This window comes from Macrotis lagotis, chromosome 7 (genome assembly GCF_037893015.1).
Source record: "Macrotis lagotis isolate mMagLag1 chromosome 7, bilby.v1.9.chrom.fasta, whole genome shotgun sequence".
Taxonomy (NCBI): Eukaryota; Metazoa; Chordata; class Mammalia; order Peramelemorphia; family Peramelidae; genus Macrotis; species Macrotis lagotis.
Window position 1 is genome coordinate 69,543,942 of NC_133664.1, and position 17,760 is coordinate 69,561,701.

Here is a 17,760-nt window from a genome sequence, read left to right on the forward strand (position 1 = left end):
GGCTAGGTGGCGCAGTGGATAGAGCACTGGTCCTGCTGTATGGCCTTGGGCAAGCCACTTAACCCCATTGCCTTGCAAAAAAAAAAAAGTTCAACAAGATAACACATTTAATTATTTAATCATTCTATTAGATGGAAGAAGTACAGCTAATGCAAAAAGAAAACATGCAAAATTGTTGCTATTGTTTCTATAATGGAAACACAGAGATGCAATCATTTTCTTATTTTACTATTTACTCACATAGCAAGCATTAATTGCATACCTTGTATTTGCCAAGAACTTTAGACATTAGATGTACAGATAGAAAAGTGATGGTCCCTGCTCTAGAGAAGCTTACATTCTACTGGAGAGATTAAGTAAAACACATTAGGCACAAAAAAAATACAGTGTTGCCGTGAGGGGGCAGAATTGAGAAAATCTGGAAAGGCCATTTGTAGGTGGTGAGCCACAGTATCCAAGATGCAGGGATGAGAAGGGAAAGCATTCCAGGTGTGTTTGGGCATGGGGGTGCAATCTGAGCTGTCCTTTCCTCCTCCTCCCGCAGTCCCCCAAAACACACACACACACACACACACACACACACACACACACCCCTATTGTCAGAGATTGAAACTCAGATAAGAGAGGAGGAAACTGTGTCACCAAGGAGAAGGAATGCATGGTTAAAGATCTCATTAAAATGAGGAATCTGGACACCTGTAATGCTGATGTATATGATCTCAGCAGCCTTTTACTAAAATAACCCATTGACTGGTGAAGTTTTAATGACTGCCATTTCAAATGAATGGTTAAATACTGCTCTATATATTTTTTTAATCACATTATTATAAAGGAAGGAATCCTAAACCTTTTAATGAAATCATTGCATCAGCAGTACAACTGTTCCCTCTTGGTGAGACTTGGACACTTCTAACAGTTTTTGCTTTTATTAATATCATCTTTACCAGATAAATGATGTTCTTTGGGCTTCTCACCATCCCAGCTATTGTTCTTCCCTGTGTTACTCAGATGCTAACTAATCTTGTGCCAGAGGGGTGAAGAAGCCGGTTTGCTTGACAGTCTTAGAGTGCACATACATGGCTGTGTGTTGATTCCTTCAAGTTATGTGAGATATTTTTCTTTAAGTATTAGGAAAGCCCTACAGATCATTTTTCTTGGGTTTAGATGCTCTGGGTGACTTAGCAGGAAGAGAGGTGCTTTTTTTCCCCCTCATACTATGATTTATGCTATTTCTTGGTCATCCAGACAGTTCTCTCTAGTTGTAAATGAATTCTCCTTAGCCCGAGGCCTGAAGGCTGGTATTGCCCTGTTTGTCATTAGTTGATGTCTCTGGAGATGGAGGCAATTGATTTGCTCTTCTTTCCTTGTTGTCAACTGAGTCCCTTGAACCTCTGCTGCTCTGTCTGTTTGCAGTTGGGAGTCGGCAGAAGGGTGAGCACCCGGTCAGGACGGCCGGCAAGGAGAAGTGTGTCTACTTTTTCTGGCAGGGCAGACACTCGACGGTGAGCGAGAAAGGCACATCGGCGCTGATGACTGTGGAACTGGATGAGGAGAGAGGGGCCCAGGTGAGCCCTGGAGGATGATTTTTATCCTGGTGCTAATGGTGAAATGTTCTCCTCTTCCCTTGTGCCCTCCTCCACCCACTCCTCTGATCCTTACAAGTACCCTGGGATCCTAAGGTACCCTTCCCAAAAGGCCCACCTTGAGGGTCTGTCAAAAGTACCAGCCGCCCACAGCCTCACTGGGACTTCTTGGCAGTTAGCTGCCTCAGCTGGCTCAGGATCAACACAACCCCAGCCCAAAATAAAAGTTTAATAAACAAATGTTGGTTAACTTGATGGTGATCTAATGCCTAACTTTAATCCCAGACTGGCCTACTCCACACTGTTAGCTAATACTTCAGACTTTCAGTCTCTTGCTCACATAACATTATGGTAAGGTGGCATAGTGGACAGAGACTTGAATTAAGTGCCCTGGGACCCTTACTAGCAATGTGCCTTAACTTTTCTAAGTTTTTCTCAGTTTTCTTATCTCTAAAATAGGGAGAAGGGTAGCATTTTGGAAAATTCAAACTAGATATTTAAAGCCATGTGTAAAATTAGCATTATTATTTTTCATCCATGTTTGATCCAAGAGTACAATGTCATTTCTCATAATTTCGATTATCAACATAGGTAGAGAAGTAAATCAGTCTCCAAAATAGGATCATATAGCTAGAACTGGAAGAGTCCTCAATTATAGGATACCCCTTTGCAAAATCAAATATAAACATTTTTGGGGGGGATAGCCACTGTTTTGCTTCATTTCATTAGTGCTGGTTAAAAAGAAAAAAAGAGTGGATACTATAGATTGCAAAGCATGAAATAAATACTTTTTTTCTATCAAGGATATATAGCCAAGCAAAGGGCATTTCTAAGAAGAAGGAGGGAAAAGGAATATCCACACACATACCTCCAGCTAGATTAGTAAACATATCCTGTCTTCCTAAGACTTGAGAACTATTCAAGAATATCCCTCCTAACCATCATTTGATTATAAAAGTCTTATGTGCAACGCATAGTGCCCTGAAAGTTGAAAATGAGGAGAATTTCCCACTGTGAAAATGTATGTGAAAAATAGTTTTTAGCAGGGCTTTGCATTTGGAGGTATTCCCTGCATTGATCATAGTTTTAAAGAGTAACTATATTTATGAGAGGATTGCTGTGAGGATTAAATGAGATAATGTATGTAGAGCACTTTACAAACCTTAAATGTCAACTAGGGTGATGGTGATGCTTAGTATTGGAGAGAAATAGAATTGGATATTTTACTTATGTCCTCAGCTTCTTCATTTTAAGCTTTTTTTTTTTTTACATTTTGAATGTGGAACTGTAGTTGGGGTATTGGTTTTTTGATAAATTACATGAATCAGGACTCAGACTTCAGATATATTAAATACAGCTATAGAATTACTCTAGCTTATGCAAAATGGTATAAACAACTGATAAGCCACCACACAGTGAGAAATGCTCCCTCCATCTTAGGGCTCTTAGGCCCCAGGCTCAATAAACAATTTTCTCCGTAAGTGTGCAGAACCTTGCCAAAAATTACGAATGAATTGACTCAAGCTGAACGTTATATATGGTACTACTAATGACAGATCGAAGGGACTGCATTAACAGGCAAGGAAAAATGGCCTCATGGATGACACAGGCCTCTGGAGTGATGAATACAGAAATGCCCCCCCCCCCCTGTTAAATTAGTGGTCAGTCATTCTAATTATTATTGAGTGCTTTTTAAAAGAACTTGTTTTAATTTCCAGGTTCAAGTGCTTCAGGGAAAGGAGCCGCCATGTTTTCTGCAGTGCTTCCAAGGAGGAATGGTTGTACACGCAGGGAAACGAGAAGAAGAAGAAGAAAATGCACAAAGTAAATCATTTTTACTGTTAGAAATCAGATTTTTTTTTCCCTCTTGGAAGCTATTTTTTTTTTAATAAGAAAGGGGGACTTTAGGGTAAGTCTTAAGCTATTAAAGCTTAAAACTGCCGTAATAATTTTGGGACTCCTGTATAGCTATAGCTTTGGAAAGCCTCATAATAATGAACTTTTAAAAATCACCTTTATGTGGAGCTTGCCATTCTCCTAATAGTTTGCTTCAGGGTTAGACTCAGATTGTTGGGGGATGGGAAATTAAAATTTTCAGTGTCATAGAGAAAGTTATGTTACCCCAGCTATCCTTGCCACCACCACCCCCTCCAAAATATTCAAAACAACCATAGGAGTTCCATTTCATTTTGCTTTTTATTTAGTCTAGTTTAGTAGTTTTTAACTTCTGATACATTAAACTATATTTTTGGATGAGGAGAATTTCTCTGTTTTTTGGTTTTTGTTTGTGACCTGGAAGGGGGTGGTCATTGACCAAATGACCTGGCTAAGGGCTCAGGGAGCCCAGTCCTAGTTCCATATTTACTTTCTTCTGTCATTTATAATCCTTGACCCATTCCTGTTTTCCTGCTGACCCTCTAGTTAGGATTGGATTCAGACTCATTTCTTCCCCAGTACTTACTCTGTACTGCTGTTGCCTCCTCCAGATGACTGGAGATTGTACTGTGTCCGAGGAGAAGTTCCCATTGAAGGAAATTTGCTTGAAGTTGCCTGTCACTGTAGCAGTCTGAGATCAAGGACTTCCATGATTGTTCTCAGTGTCAATAAAGCTCTCATGTACCTCTGGCATGGGTGCAAAGCACAGGCTCACACAAAGGATGTTGGAAGAAATGCTGCAAATAAAATCAAAGAACAGTGAGTAGTTGATAGTTTCGTATTTTCGAAGGAAGGAAAAAAGAAGGAACCAAAAAACCAATCATCATTATCCAAATGAAAGTTTTGGTGGAATGTCCAGGCATAACTGTTGCATCAGTGAGCATGAATTTTGAGCAGGGTCACCAAAAAACAACCTGGGAATCCACAAGCTTCTGGTGGGCTCACCTATGCTAGTGCAGAATTTCAGGCTTAAAACCTAATGGACTGTCTATTATACTTGAAAAAGCATGCCTATTGAGGTCTGCCCAACAAGTGGTTCTTGGGCATCTGTTTGAATATCTCCAATGAGAGGCAGCCTAGTACCTCCTGGCATAGCCCATTCTACCTACAGGCGCCTTAATTGTTGGAAGCTTTCCCTGATATCGCAATGAAATTTCTTCTTTGCAATTTCTAGTCTTCTGAGGTCTGATCCTTTTCTTCCCCCCATGCTAGTCCTTATGATCCTTAGAGATCACTATCATGTCATTGGGAAGCTTCTCTTTTCCACATTCAACATTACCAGAATCAGACTGAGTCAGCTGCCTACCTACTTAGAAGTAGGTAGTCAAGAGACATTGACAGCATACTTTCAGAGACCTGTGAAACTCAGTAAAACCTTAGGTTCCTCATCTGTAAAATGAGGATAAAAGCATCTTCATTGTGGGAATCAAATGAGATAATAATTGTAAAATACTTAGCATAGTGACTGCCATAAAGTAACCTGTAGTAATAGTAGTGGTAGTGGTAGTGGCAGAGGTGGTAGTGATCGGGATAATAGGAGTGGTAGTGGAAGTGGTGTAGTGGCAGTGGTAGTGGTAGTAGAGTAGTGCTGGTGGTGGTGGTGATGGTTGTGGTAGTTTTTGAAGACGTCTGCCTCATCAGACTTCCTAAGGGTTCCAAGATACAAAAAAAGATTTAAGAACTTCTGCTCTAAACCTCACAAAGGGTTAACCATTTGAGTTGGGCTTGATCTTCTGAGTAAGGTACATTCCCACATGGATGTCCTTTTTCAAGTATCAAGTAGCCTCAATACTTCCAAGACTGGAGATCTATTTATTTTTTAATGAGGCTAAAGGATCCCTTTCTGAGATTTTTATTTAGACCCTTAAAACATCTAGCCTTTCCCAGTCAGTTGAGTAATGAAGGTATTTCACTCACCAGAGAATACGAGGCTATTAAGATGAAAACTTTTTCAAGAAAAAAAAAGTTACTTTTTCAGGCCAAGAGAAGAGAAGCATAGCCATTAAGCTTGACTCCAAATAAGGATCAGCTAGGATGAGTCATGGTCATCTGCTTCAGGCCCTGAGAATCTGACTGACCAAAGGACAGTGGGGAAGCTTCCAGATTACCCTTGGTCAGCTTCATTCTTCCAGCACCAACTAAGCAGCTTAGCTTTACATGGGACAGATCTGGGTGGGAAGGATTAAAGCTGTTATTCTTTTAAGGTGTTACATGGGGGCAGCTAGGTGGCACAGTGGATACAGAACCAGTCCTGGAGTCAAGAGGACCTGAGTTCAAATGCGGCCTCAGATGTTTACTAATTACCTAGCTGTGTGACCTTGGGCAAGTCACTTAACCCCATTGCCTTGCAAAAAAACTAAAATAAAGGTGTTCTATGGAATGAAACATTTTCCTAAATATTTCATTTTAACACATAACTTTATCTTATAACCCTATCTCATGGTGAAAGTGTACCTATGGGCAACTAGGTGGTATAGTGGATAAAGCACCAGAGCTGGAGTCAGAAGGACCTGAGTTCAAATCGAGCCTCAGACACTTGAAAAATACTAGCTGTGTGTCCTTGGGCAAATCACTTAATCCCAATTGCCTTGTCAAAAAAAAAAAATAAGTGGCAGCTGGAAAATGATCATGAAAAAGGTTTGAGTAAAATATTCCAAAGACACCTATAGGTAGCTGTCATTGTCACCAAGCTGCCATTGTTATCAATGATAGCCCAAAAGAATCCCTCTCATCGGGAAAAACTGTATCATGTGACTGATAAGGATGTGGTCAAATCTGCCCTTACGTTTGGGCTTTGGGATTATTTGTATAGTTGATATGTGCAAGTTTTGTACAAAATTTGTTGGGTCTTCTCCCTGCAGATGTCCACTGGAAGCGGGATTGCATAGTAGCAGCAAGGTGACGATCCATGAGTGTGATGAAGGGTCGGAGCCATTGGGATTCTGGGATGCGTTAGGAAGGAAAGATCGGAAAGCTTATGACTGCATGCTGCAAGGTAGAGCCTCCTCAGCATCTGTATCTGTAGCTGGGGAGATTTACTCATCCCCTACCTACCTTTTTTTGGCTTGTTGTAGGAGTAGTGCTTTATGTGAAGCATTGTGTGAATCTTAGTAATAATAATAATAATAATAATAATAATAATAATAATAATAGGAGTGGAATAGTGGGCAGTGAGATGGTGCAGTGGGTAAAGCACAAGTCCTGAAGTAAAGACTTGAGCTCAAATCCAGCTTCAAACACTTACTAGCTATGTGGCCTTGGGCAAGTCACATAAGCCTGATTGCTTCACTTCTGTGGCCACATCCAGTCATCCTGATTCACTGAACCCAGATGTCTCTGGAGGAGAAAATGAAGCACAACCCCACCTCCCTCAAATCTGATTCACTTTCTTGACTCCCTGATGTCATGGTTTTCTTCAAGAATGAAGGAAAAAAGGGGCGGCTGTGGTGCAGTGGATAGAGCACCGGCCCTGGAGTCAGGAGTACCTGAGTTCAAATCCAGCCTCAGACACTTAATAATTACCTAACCATGTGGCCTTGGGCAAGCCACTTAACCCCACTGGCTTTCAAAAACCTAAAAACAAAATAAAAAAAGAATGAAGGAAAAACTAACATCATCATCATTCCCACTGTTCCCAGGTTGCATATTAACAATTTCCTTGATTGTGAGAAGAATGGAAAGCTTGGGTAGCCTTCCATGATGAAGCAGAATGAAGCAGTTAACAAAAGAAACTCCAGCTCCTGTTACTTTCTCTCAGCCCTGCCTCATTTCTTATCCCCATCTCACAACCGTCCCCCTTTTTCATTATTGCAGCCAGATTTAATTAGATAGGATGCCCTGAAGTACTTGAATAGATTGAGTAGCTGCCCTTGAGAGTTGTCCTTGGATCGTGGAGGACCACTAGCTCCTGGTGCCCCTACCGAGGATCATTCATTAAGCTTGGCCAAAGAACTGGTTTGTGGAGCTTTTCTCATCTGCTCAGATTATTTTCATTTCACAAGACTTCAAGAACATCAATCATGTTATAAAAGAATCAACTTTAATAGATCATCAGACTTGGATTCAGGAGGAGCTGGGTTCAAATCTAGACCTAGGATAAGTCATTTACTCTTTCTGAGCCCAAGCTTACATATTTCTCAAGATGGACATGAGAATACCAGTAGTAACTTCCTTGCAGGGTTGTTGAGACTCTAAGGAGATTTAAGTCACTTTGGAAGTATTTCATTTCATTTTATTTTATTTTACTTAAGACTGGTCTCTCTATCTTGCCTGAGCCGGAATGTAGGGGCTTCTCACAGACCTCTACTGATTTCATAATCACTTTGACCTGCCAAAATAGGTCAGTTCCCCCCACCTTAGGCAATCTCTGATATCCCTGTGACCCTACTTACAGGGACCCACTGTACTGATACTCAACTTGATACAAATCTGCATTGTCCGCTGCAGCTCATAACTCCACCGGCTTCAGCTTCTCCACATCTAGGATTATCAGCACACACCACTATGCCTGGCCCTTTGGAAACTTTCAAAAGAACTCTATTTTGCCAATTATTATTGAATACAAATCCCCGTTACAGGACTCCAAAGATCACATTGCTCATATTTCTAAAGCCCCCAATTCTACAGTCAGTAGAATTGTCAGTAGTCAGTATTTCTTTAGCCACAGTTAATTAGAAATGGTCATTGTCTATCTCTTGCCTTTAACTCTTTTGTTGTTCTTTTCTTTCAAAGATCCTGGGAAGTTCAATTTCACACCCCGCCTGTTCATCCTGAGCAGTTCGTCTGGAGATTTCTCGGCCACGGAATTCATGTATCCTGCCCGGGATCCTTCTGTAGTCAATTCCATGCCTTTCTTACAAGAAGACCTGTACAGCGCCCCACAGCCAGGTAAGATCAGCTGTGTGCTACAATTCTTTCTGAACAGCAATAGGAAAAAAAGAAACACAGCTAGTTACCTGGATGCCAAGCCATGAGATGGAAATTCCTAGGATCTGAGTGGAACTTGAATAATCTTACTCTCCTTGAAGTAGCAGTATGGATGGGACTTATTTTCCTCTGATTCCCCACCTCCTGCTTCTTCACTCCCATTAGATATGAAGTCAGAGATTCTGTGTTCAAAAGTCACATTTACCCCACCCTCTCTTATTTTGGGCAAATCATTTCAACAGTTTGGACTAATAAGAGGAGAGGGCTAGATGACCTCTGATTCTAGCCCTACACCTATGACTATAGCATCCTAAGTGTGCTGGATTTAACAAGAATACGTTCTTGGGCAGCTAGGTGGCACAGTTGATAGAGCACTGGCCTTGGAGTTGAGTACCTGAGTTCAAATCTGGCCTCAGACACTTAATAACTACCTAGCTGTGTGGCCTTGGGCAAGCCACTTAACCCCATTGCCTTGAAAAAATCTAAAAAAAAAAAGTTCTCTCCTTTGTACAAGAAAATAAAAAGGCAAAGCTATTAGTTCAGTGCCTGTTAATAGAAGAGAAAGGAAAGGCCAAGGGGGAATGAGAAAGGAGGACTTGGCAAGGAGGCTATGGGCAGGATAAAGACTGTTTTTTGAAAATACATCTTTGGCTCTCTTATAGTCTCAATTTCATTTAAAAAGAAAGAATAAAAACATTGCTAAGCATAACCAAGAATATAAATCTTAATAGCCCTCTCATATATTAAACTGGAGTCAGCAACTCCTTCAACCCTGAATGTCACCAGTTAAGATTGTCAATGCTCATGGTTCCCACTAGCAAACCTAAAACAGTGTTAGAAAAGAGAAACAAAGGGAGTGGGAGACTAGGGGAAGAAAGGAAAAATATGGTGATCAATGATAGAGTGTCACCAATAATTGCAGGTGACTTACGTCCTGCATAAGTTGGACCCTATCTCAAGGAGGCTTCAGATGCTTTCTCTGCAGTTCATGGGAATCTCTTGTTCATTCTCAACCAGCATATTGTTTGATAGGAAGGCAAGTAGTTCTATTCTTGAACTTGCAGTCTGTGACTTTTTTGCCTTCTTCTCCATAGCACTATTCCTCGTTGACAATCACCATGAAGTGTATCTCTGGCAAGGGTGGTGGCCAATTGAGAACAAGATAACAGGCTCTGCCAGGATTCGTTGGGCCAACGACCGAAAATGTGCCATGGAGACGGTGCTTCGGTACTGCAAAGGTAGGCCCATTCTGAGACAGTCTTGTATTAGAAAGACCTTCAGTTGCAAAATGGAACAAGAGGAGGTGATTGGGATGCAATCATGCATAGCAAACCATAGTGTTCCATCAACTTAGCCCTCACAACCAGTGGCTAATTCTAGACTCTATGGAATTTTGAATCATAAAAACACTCCACAGCAGTTGTTGTTTTAGTCAGTTCCTTTGTGCATATATCTGCTAGAACATTGATAAGATCTGACGGTTTACGAAAAAGTGGTTTTTCTTTTACCTTTTTTTTAGGCTTATTTCTTTTGAAATTAGAGAATTCCATATTTTCAGCATGATTGTGAACCTCAATTTTAATCCTGTGTGGAATAAGGGACATTCAACTCGCAGTTCTAAAGGTCCAAATCCATATTGTAAAATATTCTGATGTGGTTAAGACTTTCCTGGAGTCTGAATTAAATCATCCGCTGTGACAACTAAGCTATCTGATAACAACAACAGCAATAATAATAGAATTTCAGTAGTGCTTCTCGGTTTGCAAAGCACTTTAAAATATCTCACTTTATCCTCACCCACAGCCTTGGGAGGTCAGTACATGATATTACTCTCCTATTGTATAGATGTAGGAGCAGACAGGGAAATTGTCCGTTCCCAGGTCACCCAAGTTAGTATCTGAAGTTATGTTTAGATTCAGGTTTTCTTGACCCAAGATCTATACACTGAACCATCTAAGATGTAGGATGTGTCTCCCATTTCACTGTCCTTCATATAGAGTAGGCAAAGAGATGGTCACTATAAATAGGATCAAAGACCTCTGTGAAAATGAACCTTTTCAGCATTGTTCATTGTGTGATAGAGTCTCTTCCCAAGGAGTTCCCCATGAACAAAATCTTCTGATTTTTATTCCATGTTTCAAAAACAAAAGAATTGGGGTGGCTAGGTAGCGTAGTGGATAAAGCACCAGCCCTGGAGTCAGGAGTACCTGGGTTCAAATCTGGTCTCAGACACTTAATAATTACCTAGCTGTGTGGCCTTGGGCAAGCCACTTAACCCTGTTTGCCTTGCAAAAAAAAAACCTAAAAAAAAAAAAGAAAACAAAAGAATTATGCAAAATTATCATTAATTTAGGCCTTCAACAGACATTCAAACCTGAGAGCCAAGGTTGGAATAATAGTAAACACTTCGCAAATTTATGAAGGTACAGGAGAATGAGAGATAGATATTTTCTCTATTTCCTGGCTTCATTAATCCCAATGACATGTAATGGGGCAAAAAAGGAGGAGACATAGGCTGCATCTGTATTTTGATAATTAACTGTTCAGTGCACAACAATGCACTCTCCCCTTAAATATTTCATTAGTGACCAACAATGATTAAGAGTAAAATATTGAACAAGGCATGTTTTTTACAGCTTAGTATCTACTCACATTTATGTTTTTGATCCTAACAGGAAAAAATGTCAAGAAACCCCCCAAGTCCTACCTTCTTCATGCTGGTTTAGAACCTCTGACCTTCACCAATATGTTTCCCAGTTGGGAACATAGAGAAGACATTGCTGAAATCACAGAAATGGTGTGTCTACCTTTCATTTATGAGGATTGGATGTGTTATTCAAGAAGGAGGAAGGAGGTTGGAAGTAGGAAAATGTGAAAAGGAACAAGTGAATTTTTGTCCAAAGAGAGGAGGTCCATTTTTAGTAGTGCTGATTGTTCTTATTGTTATAGTTTCTAGTAGAAGTCCTTTACTTTAAACAAACCTCCTGAAGAAATCTTGCAACAAAAAATCCTTAAAACTTTTTGTGATAATACTAAATAATTGATTTTTTCTTTTTTTATTCATTTTTTTCCCAATTACATGCAAAGGTAGTTTTCAACATGCATCCATTTGCAAGTTTATGAGGTTTTTCTACCACTCCCCTCCTCTTCCTCTCCTCAGCAAACAATCTGATAAAATTTGTACATCATGTTTAACATATTTCCATATTAGTTATGTTGTGAAAGAGGAATTAGAACTAATGTGGGGAAAAACCATGAAGGAGAAAGAAAAAACATAAAACAGTTTTTGAAAGTGAACATAGTATGTATTGTTCTGCATTCAGACTTCATAGTTTTTTTAATAGATGTGAATGGCATTTTCTAGGTGTCTCAGGATTGTTCTTGATCATTGAACTCCTGAGAGGAGCTGCATCTCTCCTAGTTGATCATGTCTCAATGTTGCTGTTAATGTGTAAAAATGTTCTCTTAGTTTTGCTGACCTCACTAAGCCTCAGTTCATACAAGTCTTCCATTCTTTTCTAGAGTCAGACCACTCATGACTTCTTACAGAACAAGAGTACTCCATAGCATTCCTATATCACAATCTGTTCAGCCATTCCCCAATGATAAGCATTCCCTCAATTTCTAATTCTTTCCCACTACAAAAAGAGCTCCTATAAATATTTTGTACAGTCCTCTTTTTTATGATCTCTTTGGGATGCAGACCTAGTAGTGGTATTGTCGAATCAAAGGGGATGCACAGTTTTATTTCCCTTTGTATATAGTTTGAAAGTACTGTCCAGATTGCTTGGATCAGTTCCCAACTCCACCAATTGTACATCCTTGTCCCAAATTTCTCACAAACTCTCCAACATTGGTCATTTTCCCTTTTTGGGCATCTTAGCCAGTCTGATGAATGTGAGGTAGTACTTCAAAATTGTTTAATTTGCATTTCTCTAATCAATAATGATTTGGAGCATTTTTCATATGACTTTAGATAGCTTTTATTTCTTCATTTGAAAACTGCTTGTTCATATCCTTTGACTATTTATCAATTGGAGAATGACTTGTAATCTTCCTAGAAATTTGATTCAGTTCTGTTATCTATTTTAGAAGTGAGTCTTTTAACAAAAATACTAGTTGTGAAAATTATTTCCCAGCTTTCTGCATTCTTTCTAATCTTGGTTTTATTTGTGCAAAAGCTTTTGAATTTAATGTAATCAAAATTATCCATTTTGCATTTCATAATGTTCTATATTTTTTGTTTGTTCATAAATTCTTCCCTTCTCCTTTGCTTATGATATCACCCTTTATGTCTAAATCAGTATCTACTTGGACTTTATCTTGATATATATGGTATGAGATGTTGCTCCATTCCTCTGCCTACCATACTATTTTCCAGAGTGATTCTTAACCCACTGTAGTCATTTTACCTAACTTATTCCACTGATCTGCCACTCTTTTGCTTAGTTACTATCAGATAGTTTTGATGATTGCTGCTTTATAAGACATTTTAGTTCTGATATGACTAAGCTACCTTCTTTTGAATTTTTTGTTCATTAATTCCCTTGATATTCTTGACCTTTTGTTCTTCCAGATGAATGTTGTTGTATTTTTTTAGCTCTATAAAATAATTTTTGATAATTTGGTATGAGATCAAATTAATTAATTAATTAATGTATGTTGAATGAATTATCTGCTCCCCTTTTAGCCAAGTGAGACAGACCTTTCCTGAAGTCCTTTGAACATATCTTAAGCTGGAAAATTGTTTCACTCCATTTTTTTGTGGGTCTGTTTCTCTAGAATCTGTTTAGAAGCCTGACTTAAAATTGTTTCTGAGAGAAACTGGGGAGAGCTCAGGCAACTTCCTGTCTTCTCTCTGCCATCTTGACTCTGCCATTGGCAAACTTTTAAAGCACCCAACAGGGGCGGCTAGGTGGCGCAGTGGATAAAGCACCGGCCCTGGAGTCAGGAGTACCTGGGTTCAAATCTGGTCTCAGACACCTAATAATTACCTAGCTGTGTGGCCTTGGGCAGGGGGCTCTTCTCTAAGTCCCACATTGCTCCCCCTCAGCTCCCCCACTACTAGGGGCTACCACAAAACATAGGCACATCCTAACCTTCGCTACAGCAGCAACAATTTTTAGCCAGTTGGAGATGGACATGGGCAGCAAAATTATGGTGTTTGTATCTGCCACTGCCAACTTTTTCTCAGTAGAACTCATTGGTCTGCTTTTTGAAACTACAGAGGTCAGTGGAAAATATCCTGGTTAGAGGGTCAGCCCGATAGTCAGGGAAACTCTTATCTAATTTCTGTTTCAGGACACATAATTTAACTTCTCAATGCCCCAGGCAAATGATAGATGGACTTCAACACTAGTAGGAGAAATTCTCAATTCCACTGAAATTATATTCAGTCCCCTCTCCTATCCCCCACTCCTCAAAATTTTCTATAAAATGGAAGTTATTCCCAACCTAACAAGGCCTTCATGCAGTGTAGTCCAGTGGCATTTTCCTTTAGTGATTTTAACCTAACAAATCCCAGAACTATACCACACTGTCTTTTCTGGAATTCCTATACTTTTCCTGTGTTCCAAAGCTGGACAGCTGATATGGGGTCTCAGAGCTAATGAGAAAAAGGAATTGATGTCAATGCTTGGTGTCCCTTTGCCCATAGTGGAATCCCTAAAACAGTTTTTATTCCAAGCTTTAGTTTTCTTGATTCTTGATTTTTTTTTTTGTACTCAAAACCATTTTCTTCATTTCCCCCCTATCTTCTGAACCAGGACGCAGAAGTTTCTAATCAGATAATCCTTGTGGAAGATGTGTTAGCCAAGCTTTGTAAAACCATTTATCCATTGGCTGATCTCTTAGCCAGACCTCTCCCCGAAGGAGTGGATCCCCTGAAGCTTGAAATCTACCTTACTGATGAAGACTTTGAAGTAAGTAGTTAGAGCGGTAGGTAGGTCACTAACTGAGTCAGTCAGCAAACATGCTAAGGTATGTTCTAAGTCCTAGCTCTGTGACCCTGGGCTGCATTAACCCAGTTTCCTCATCTCTAAAATGAGGGGTAAAATGAAGGAAATGACAAACCTCTCCAGTATCTCTCGGTCAAGAAAACCTCAAAGAGGGTCATGAAGAGTCAGCCACAACTAGAAAATGCCTGAACAGCGACCACAAAGTACCAACTATGGTACCCAAGAGACACAAAGACAAAAACGAAACTATTTCTGCTCTCAACGAGCTTAACAAGAGAGAGAACAAAAATACACACAAAAAGAAACCTGGTAATTTAGGGGGAGGTTAGACCTTGTACAGAAGATAACTCTTAAGCTGAATTTTTAAGAAAACCCAGGATGTTAAGAAGAAGAGGGAAGGGGAGAAGGAGCGTTCCTGGCAATACAAGGGTAATAGCTTGGGATGGAGCAGCTGAATGAGAAATTTAAAAAAAAGTCGAGTTTTATTGGTTCAGTGTATGTGTAAGGCAGAAAAAAAAGTCTGTCAAGGGCTATATTTTGAAGAAGAAAAGTCCAAATGGAAGTTTCTAGCAATAATAGTCTAGGCAAGAATTAACGACAGACTAGTTTGGGATATGATGTTTGTCCTTCATTTTTGAAGAAGATCACGACATCAGGAAGGTGATGCCATGATAAGCACATGAATTGGATTTGAGTGAGGAGGGGGTTGTGTTAAGTCACCAGTCTCATTGTCTCCTCCAGAGCCATCTGGGGTCCAGTGACCAGCTATGAATCAGGGGGATTAGAGATGGCCCTAGATGTAAGGCAGTTAGGGGTAAATGACTTGCCCAAGGTCACACAGCTAGTAACAGTAAAGCACCTGAGTGAAATTGAACTCCCGTCTTCCTGACTCTAAGATCCTCCTTAATTTGGGATATCTTTTTGAATGGAAAAAAAAGGGAACCAATTGGAGAGAAATTATAGAGCTAGAAATGACAAGATGTGACAACTTTAGATCCATGGACCAAAGAATAGTGAAGTTTTGAGCATGACACTGAGGTTTCAAACTTGGGTGACAAGGCTAGTGATGCCCTCAGCAAAAAGAGGAGATAGTGGGGGAATCTAGGTGGCACAGTGGATAGAGCACCAGCCCTAAAGTCAGGAGGACTTGAGTTCAAATCTTCAAATCTGACCTCAGACACACTTAATAATTACCTAGTTATGTGACCTTGGCCAAGTCACTTAACCCCACTGCTTGCAAAAACCAAAAAAAAAAAAAAAGCAAACTTCAACTTTTTACTCTGGTTTGGTTTTTTGGTTTTTTTCCTCTTTCAGGTTGCACTAGACATGACCAGAGAAGAATATAGCATGCTGCCATCTTGGAAACAGGTGAACCTTAAGAAAGCGAAAGGGCTTTTCTAAGCACTGATGCTGCCAGTGGAAGATGAGGCCGGAGAAATCTCTGTTGTCACTTTTAATACCATTGGGTCGGGAAGATGGACATCTATCTGGACTGGTGTTCAAATTTTTAAAAGTCAAAGTAGAAATCATTTGAAGTTATTAGATACTGCCTGAGCTGGAGTTGTGTAATTTTGTAAATGTGTAAGAGAACTCCCTGGAAATTTTCTCCCCCCCTGACTCAGAGGGTACTTCCTGTTTGTAAAACTTGGCTCTTCTGTGCACTTAGAGCAGTAGCACCTCACAGCTGCTGCCCAGCCCTCTACTGGCTCCATCCAGCCTTTGCCTATTCATTTTTTAAGATGCTCTCTTTGTAAAGTGTTATTTTGTTAGCTTGTGGATTATTAAAAAAAATTATATTTATATAAACACCATATAGTTCAAGTATGTATTTAACAAAGCAATATGTATTCACTTTTTTTAAAAAAAGCATTTTTTCGGTGTCAAAACAATACCAAGAAGTAGATGGAGTTGCTTCTACTGAATTATCTATCCCACCAGTATATGTATCTTATACACGTTCTGAAACGTTTCCTTTGGCAATAGGCAAGGAGCTATCCTAAGGATGGATGGCCGCCGGCGCTTAAAGGAACAAAAACCTTTGTACTTAATAACTGGGGACTCTTGAGAAACTCTGCGACCTTCATACCTTAACATCCAAAAGCAAACAAAAATGTATAGTGCCTTGTTTTGTGTACAGTTTATATACAGAAGTTTGGGTCGGCATTTTTGAAGATGGTTTGGAACAGGATCTGCAGTTTTACTTTACCATGGCAGAAGTTAAAAAAAAACAAAACATCTCAGTTTATAATATGTGTAAACACACCTTTTTGTGATATAAGATTCCAAAGTAAGAGCTTCAGAATAAAAACTTTGGCAATGTATTGTTGGGTCTTCAGTTAATTCTAAGCATCTACTCTTCTGAAATGTCCTTCCTTTTGTTCACATGTCCATGGTACCAACATAGCACAGTTAACTATTATGATTTCACTTTGCCTTTAGGAAACCAGGAACAGAGCAACATAGAGAGTGAGGAGAAAGAGGAGAGAGATTTCCTAAGAACATGCTGGGATGGTTACCCAGATTCATCAGGTTAATGGGTTTAATGGCAGCTCTTATATTCCAGGCGTTGCATAAGCACCTGTCACATTAGCACAGGCTTCTGTTGCACTTTTCCACAATGGGAGAGTCAGACCTGAGTGCAAATATAACCAGATCCATGAACATTTTTATCTCTTAACACAGAGACAGAAACAATAACTTTCTCGGGATCTGATATGGTCCCATTTGGTTCCATCCATACTAGTTGTATTATCCTGGAAACAAAGACATCTCAGTCTCTGTTTCCACATCAACAAAATGGGGGGAACAATACTTTCCTTGTCCACCTCACAGGGATGTTGTACAAGTTAAGAAAAAGCTCCTTGCAAAATTATAAGCATATTATAAATATACATATAATGATAATAATGCAATTAAAATATGAAATAGAAGACATGAAACATTTAGTTTGGAAAGTCATCCACACTGAGATGATGATCAAAGCTAGAACTGTGTTTAAGCTCTTCTAGGAAATGAATATGAAGAAGAGCAGATGGTCAAGGACCCAAGGTCCATAGTTAAAAGTGGCAAGAGAAGGCATCAGAGAGGGAGGAAGCGAAGAAAAGAAAGTTCCATTACCATGTATTCCTTCCTCTTTCTCCTCCCTTGTTGTCTCTTCCCATTTTCTTCCTCCTTTTTACCCTTCCCTTCTATGCTTTCTCCTCCCTTCTTTTCCCTTTTTTCCTTCATCATTTCTTTTCCAACATTTCCTTCCTTCTTTCATTTTTTTCCCTTTCCATCCCTCCTTTTCTTTCTGCCTTTCTCTTGTCTGCCTTCATCTCTTTTCTTCTCTCCATTTCTGCTCCTTCACTCCATTTCAT

The 17,760-nt window shown here is 39.7% G+C and overlaps 1 protein-coding gene across 19 annotated transcripts in view; it reads left to right on the plus strand.

Annotated features, from left to right (window-relative positions):
• The window catches only part of SVIL (supervillin), a 179,887-nt gene extending 163,165 nt beyond the window's left edge, over window positions 1-16,722 (plus strand). For all 19 annotated transcript variants that reach the window (XM_074193078.1, XM_074193066.1, XM_074193067.1 and 16 more), the window contains 9 exons: window positions 1,414-1,565; window positions 3,302-3,407; window positions 4,070-4,277; window positions 6,380-6,513; window positions 8,250-8,405; window positions 9,539-9,682; window positions 11,120-11,241; window positions 14,210-14,365; window positions 15,716-16,722. In XM_074193078.1, coding sequence (XP_074049179.1) covers window positions 1,414-1,565; window positions 3,302-3,407; window positions 4,070-4,277; window positions 6,380-6,513; window positions 8,250-8,405; window positions 9,539-9,682; window positions 11,120-11,241; window positions 14,210-14,365; window positions 15,716-15,802 — 1,265 coding nt within the window. In that variant the 3' untranslated portion in view covers window positions 15,803-16,722. The remainder of the gene's footprint in view (window positions 1-1,413; window positions 1,566-3,301; window positions 3,408-4,069; window positions 4,278-6,379; window positions 6,514-8,249; window positions 8,406-9,538; window positions 9,683-11,119; window positions 11,242-14,209; window positions 14,366-15,715) is intronic.
• Window positions 16,723-17,760: the final 1,038 nt, after the last annotated feature.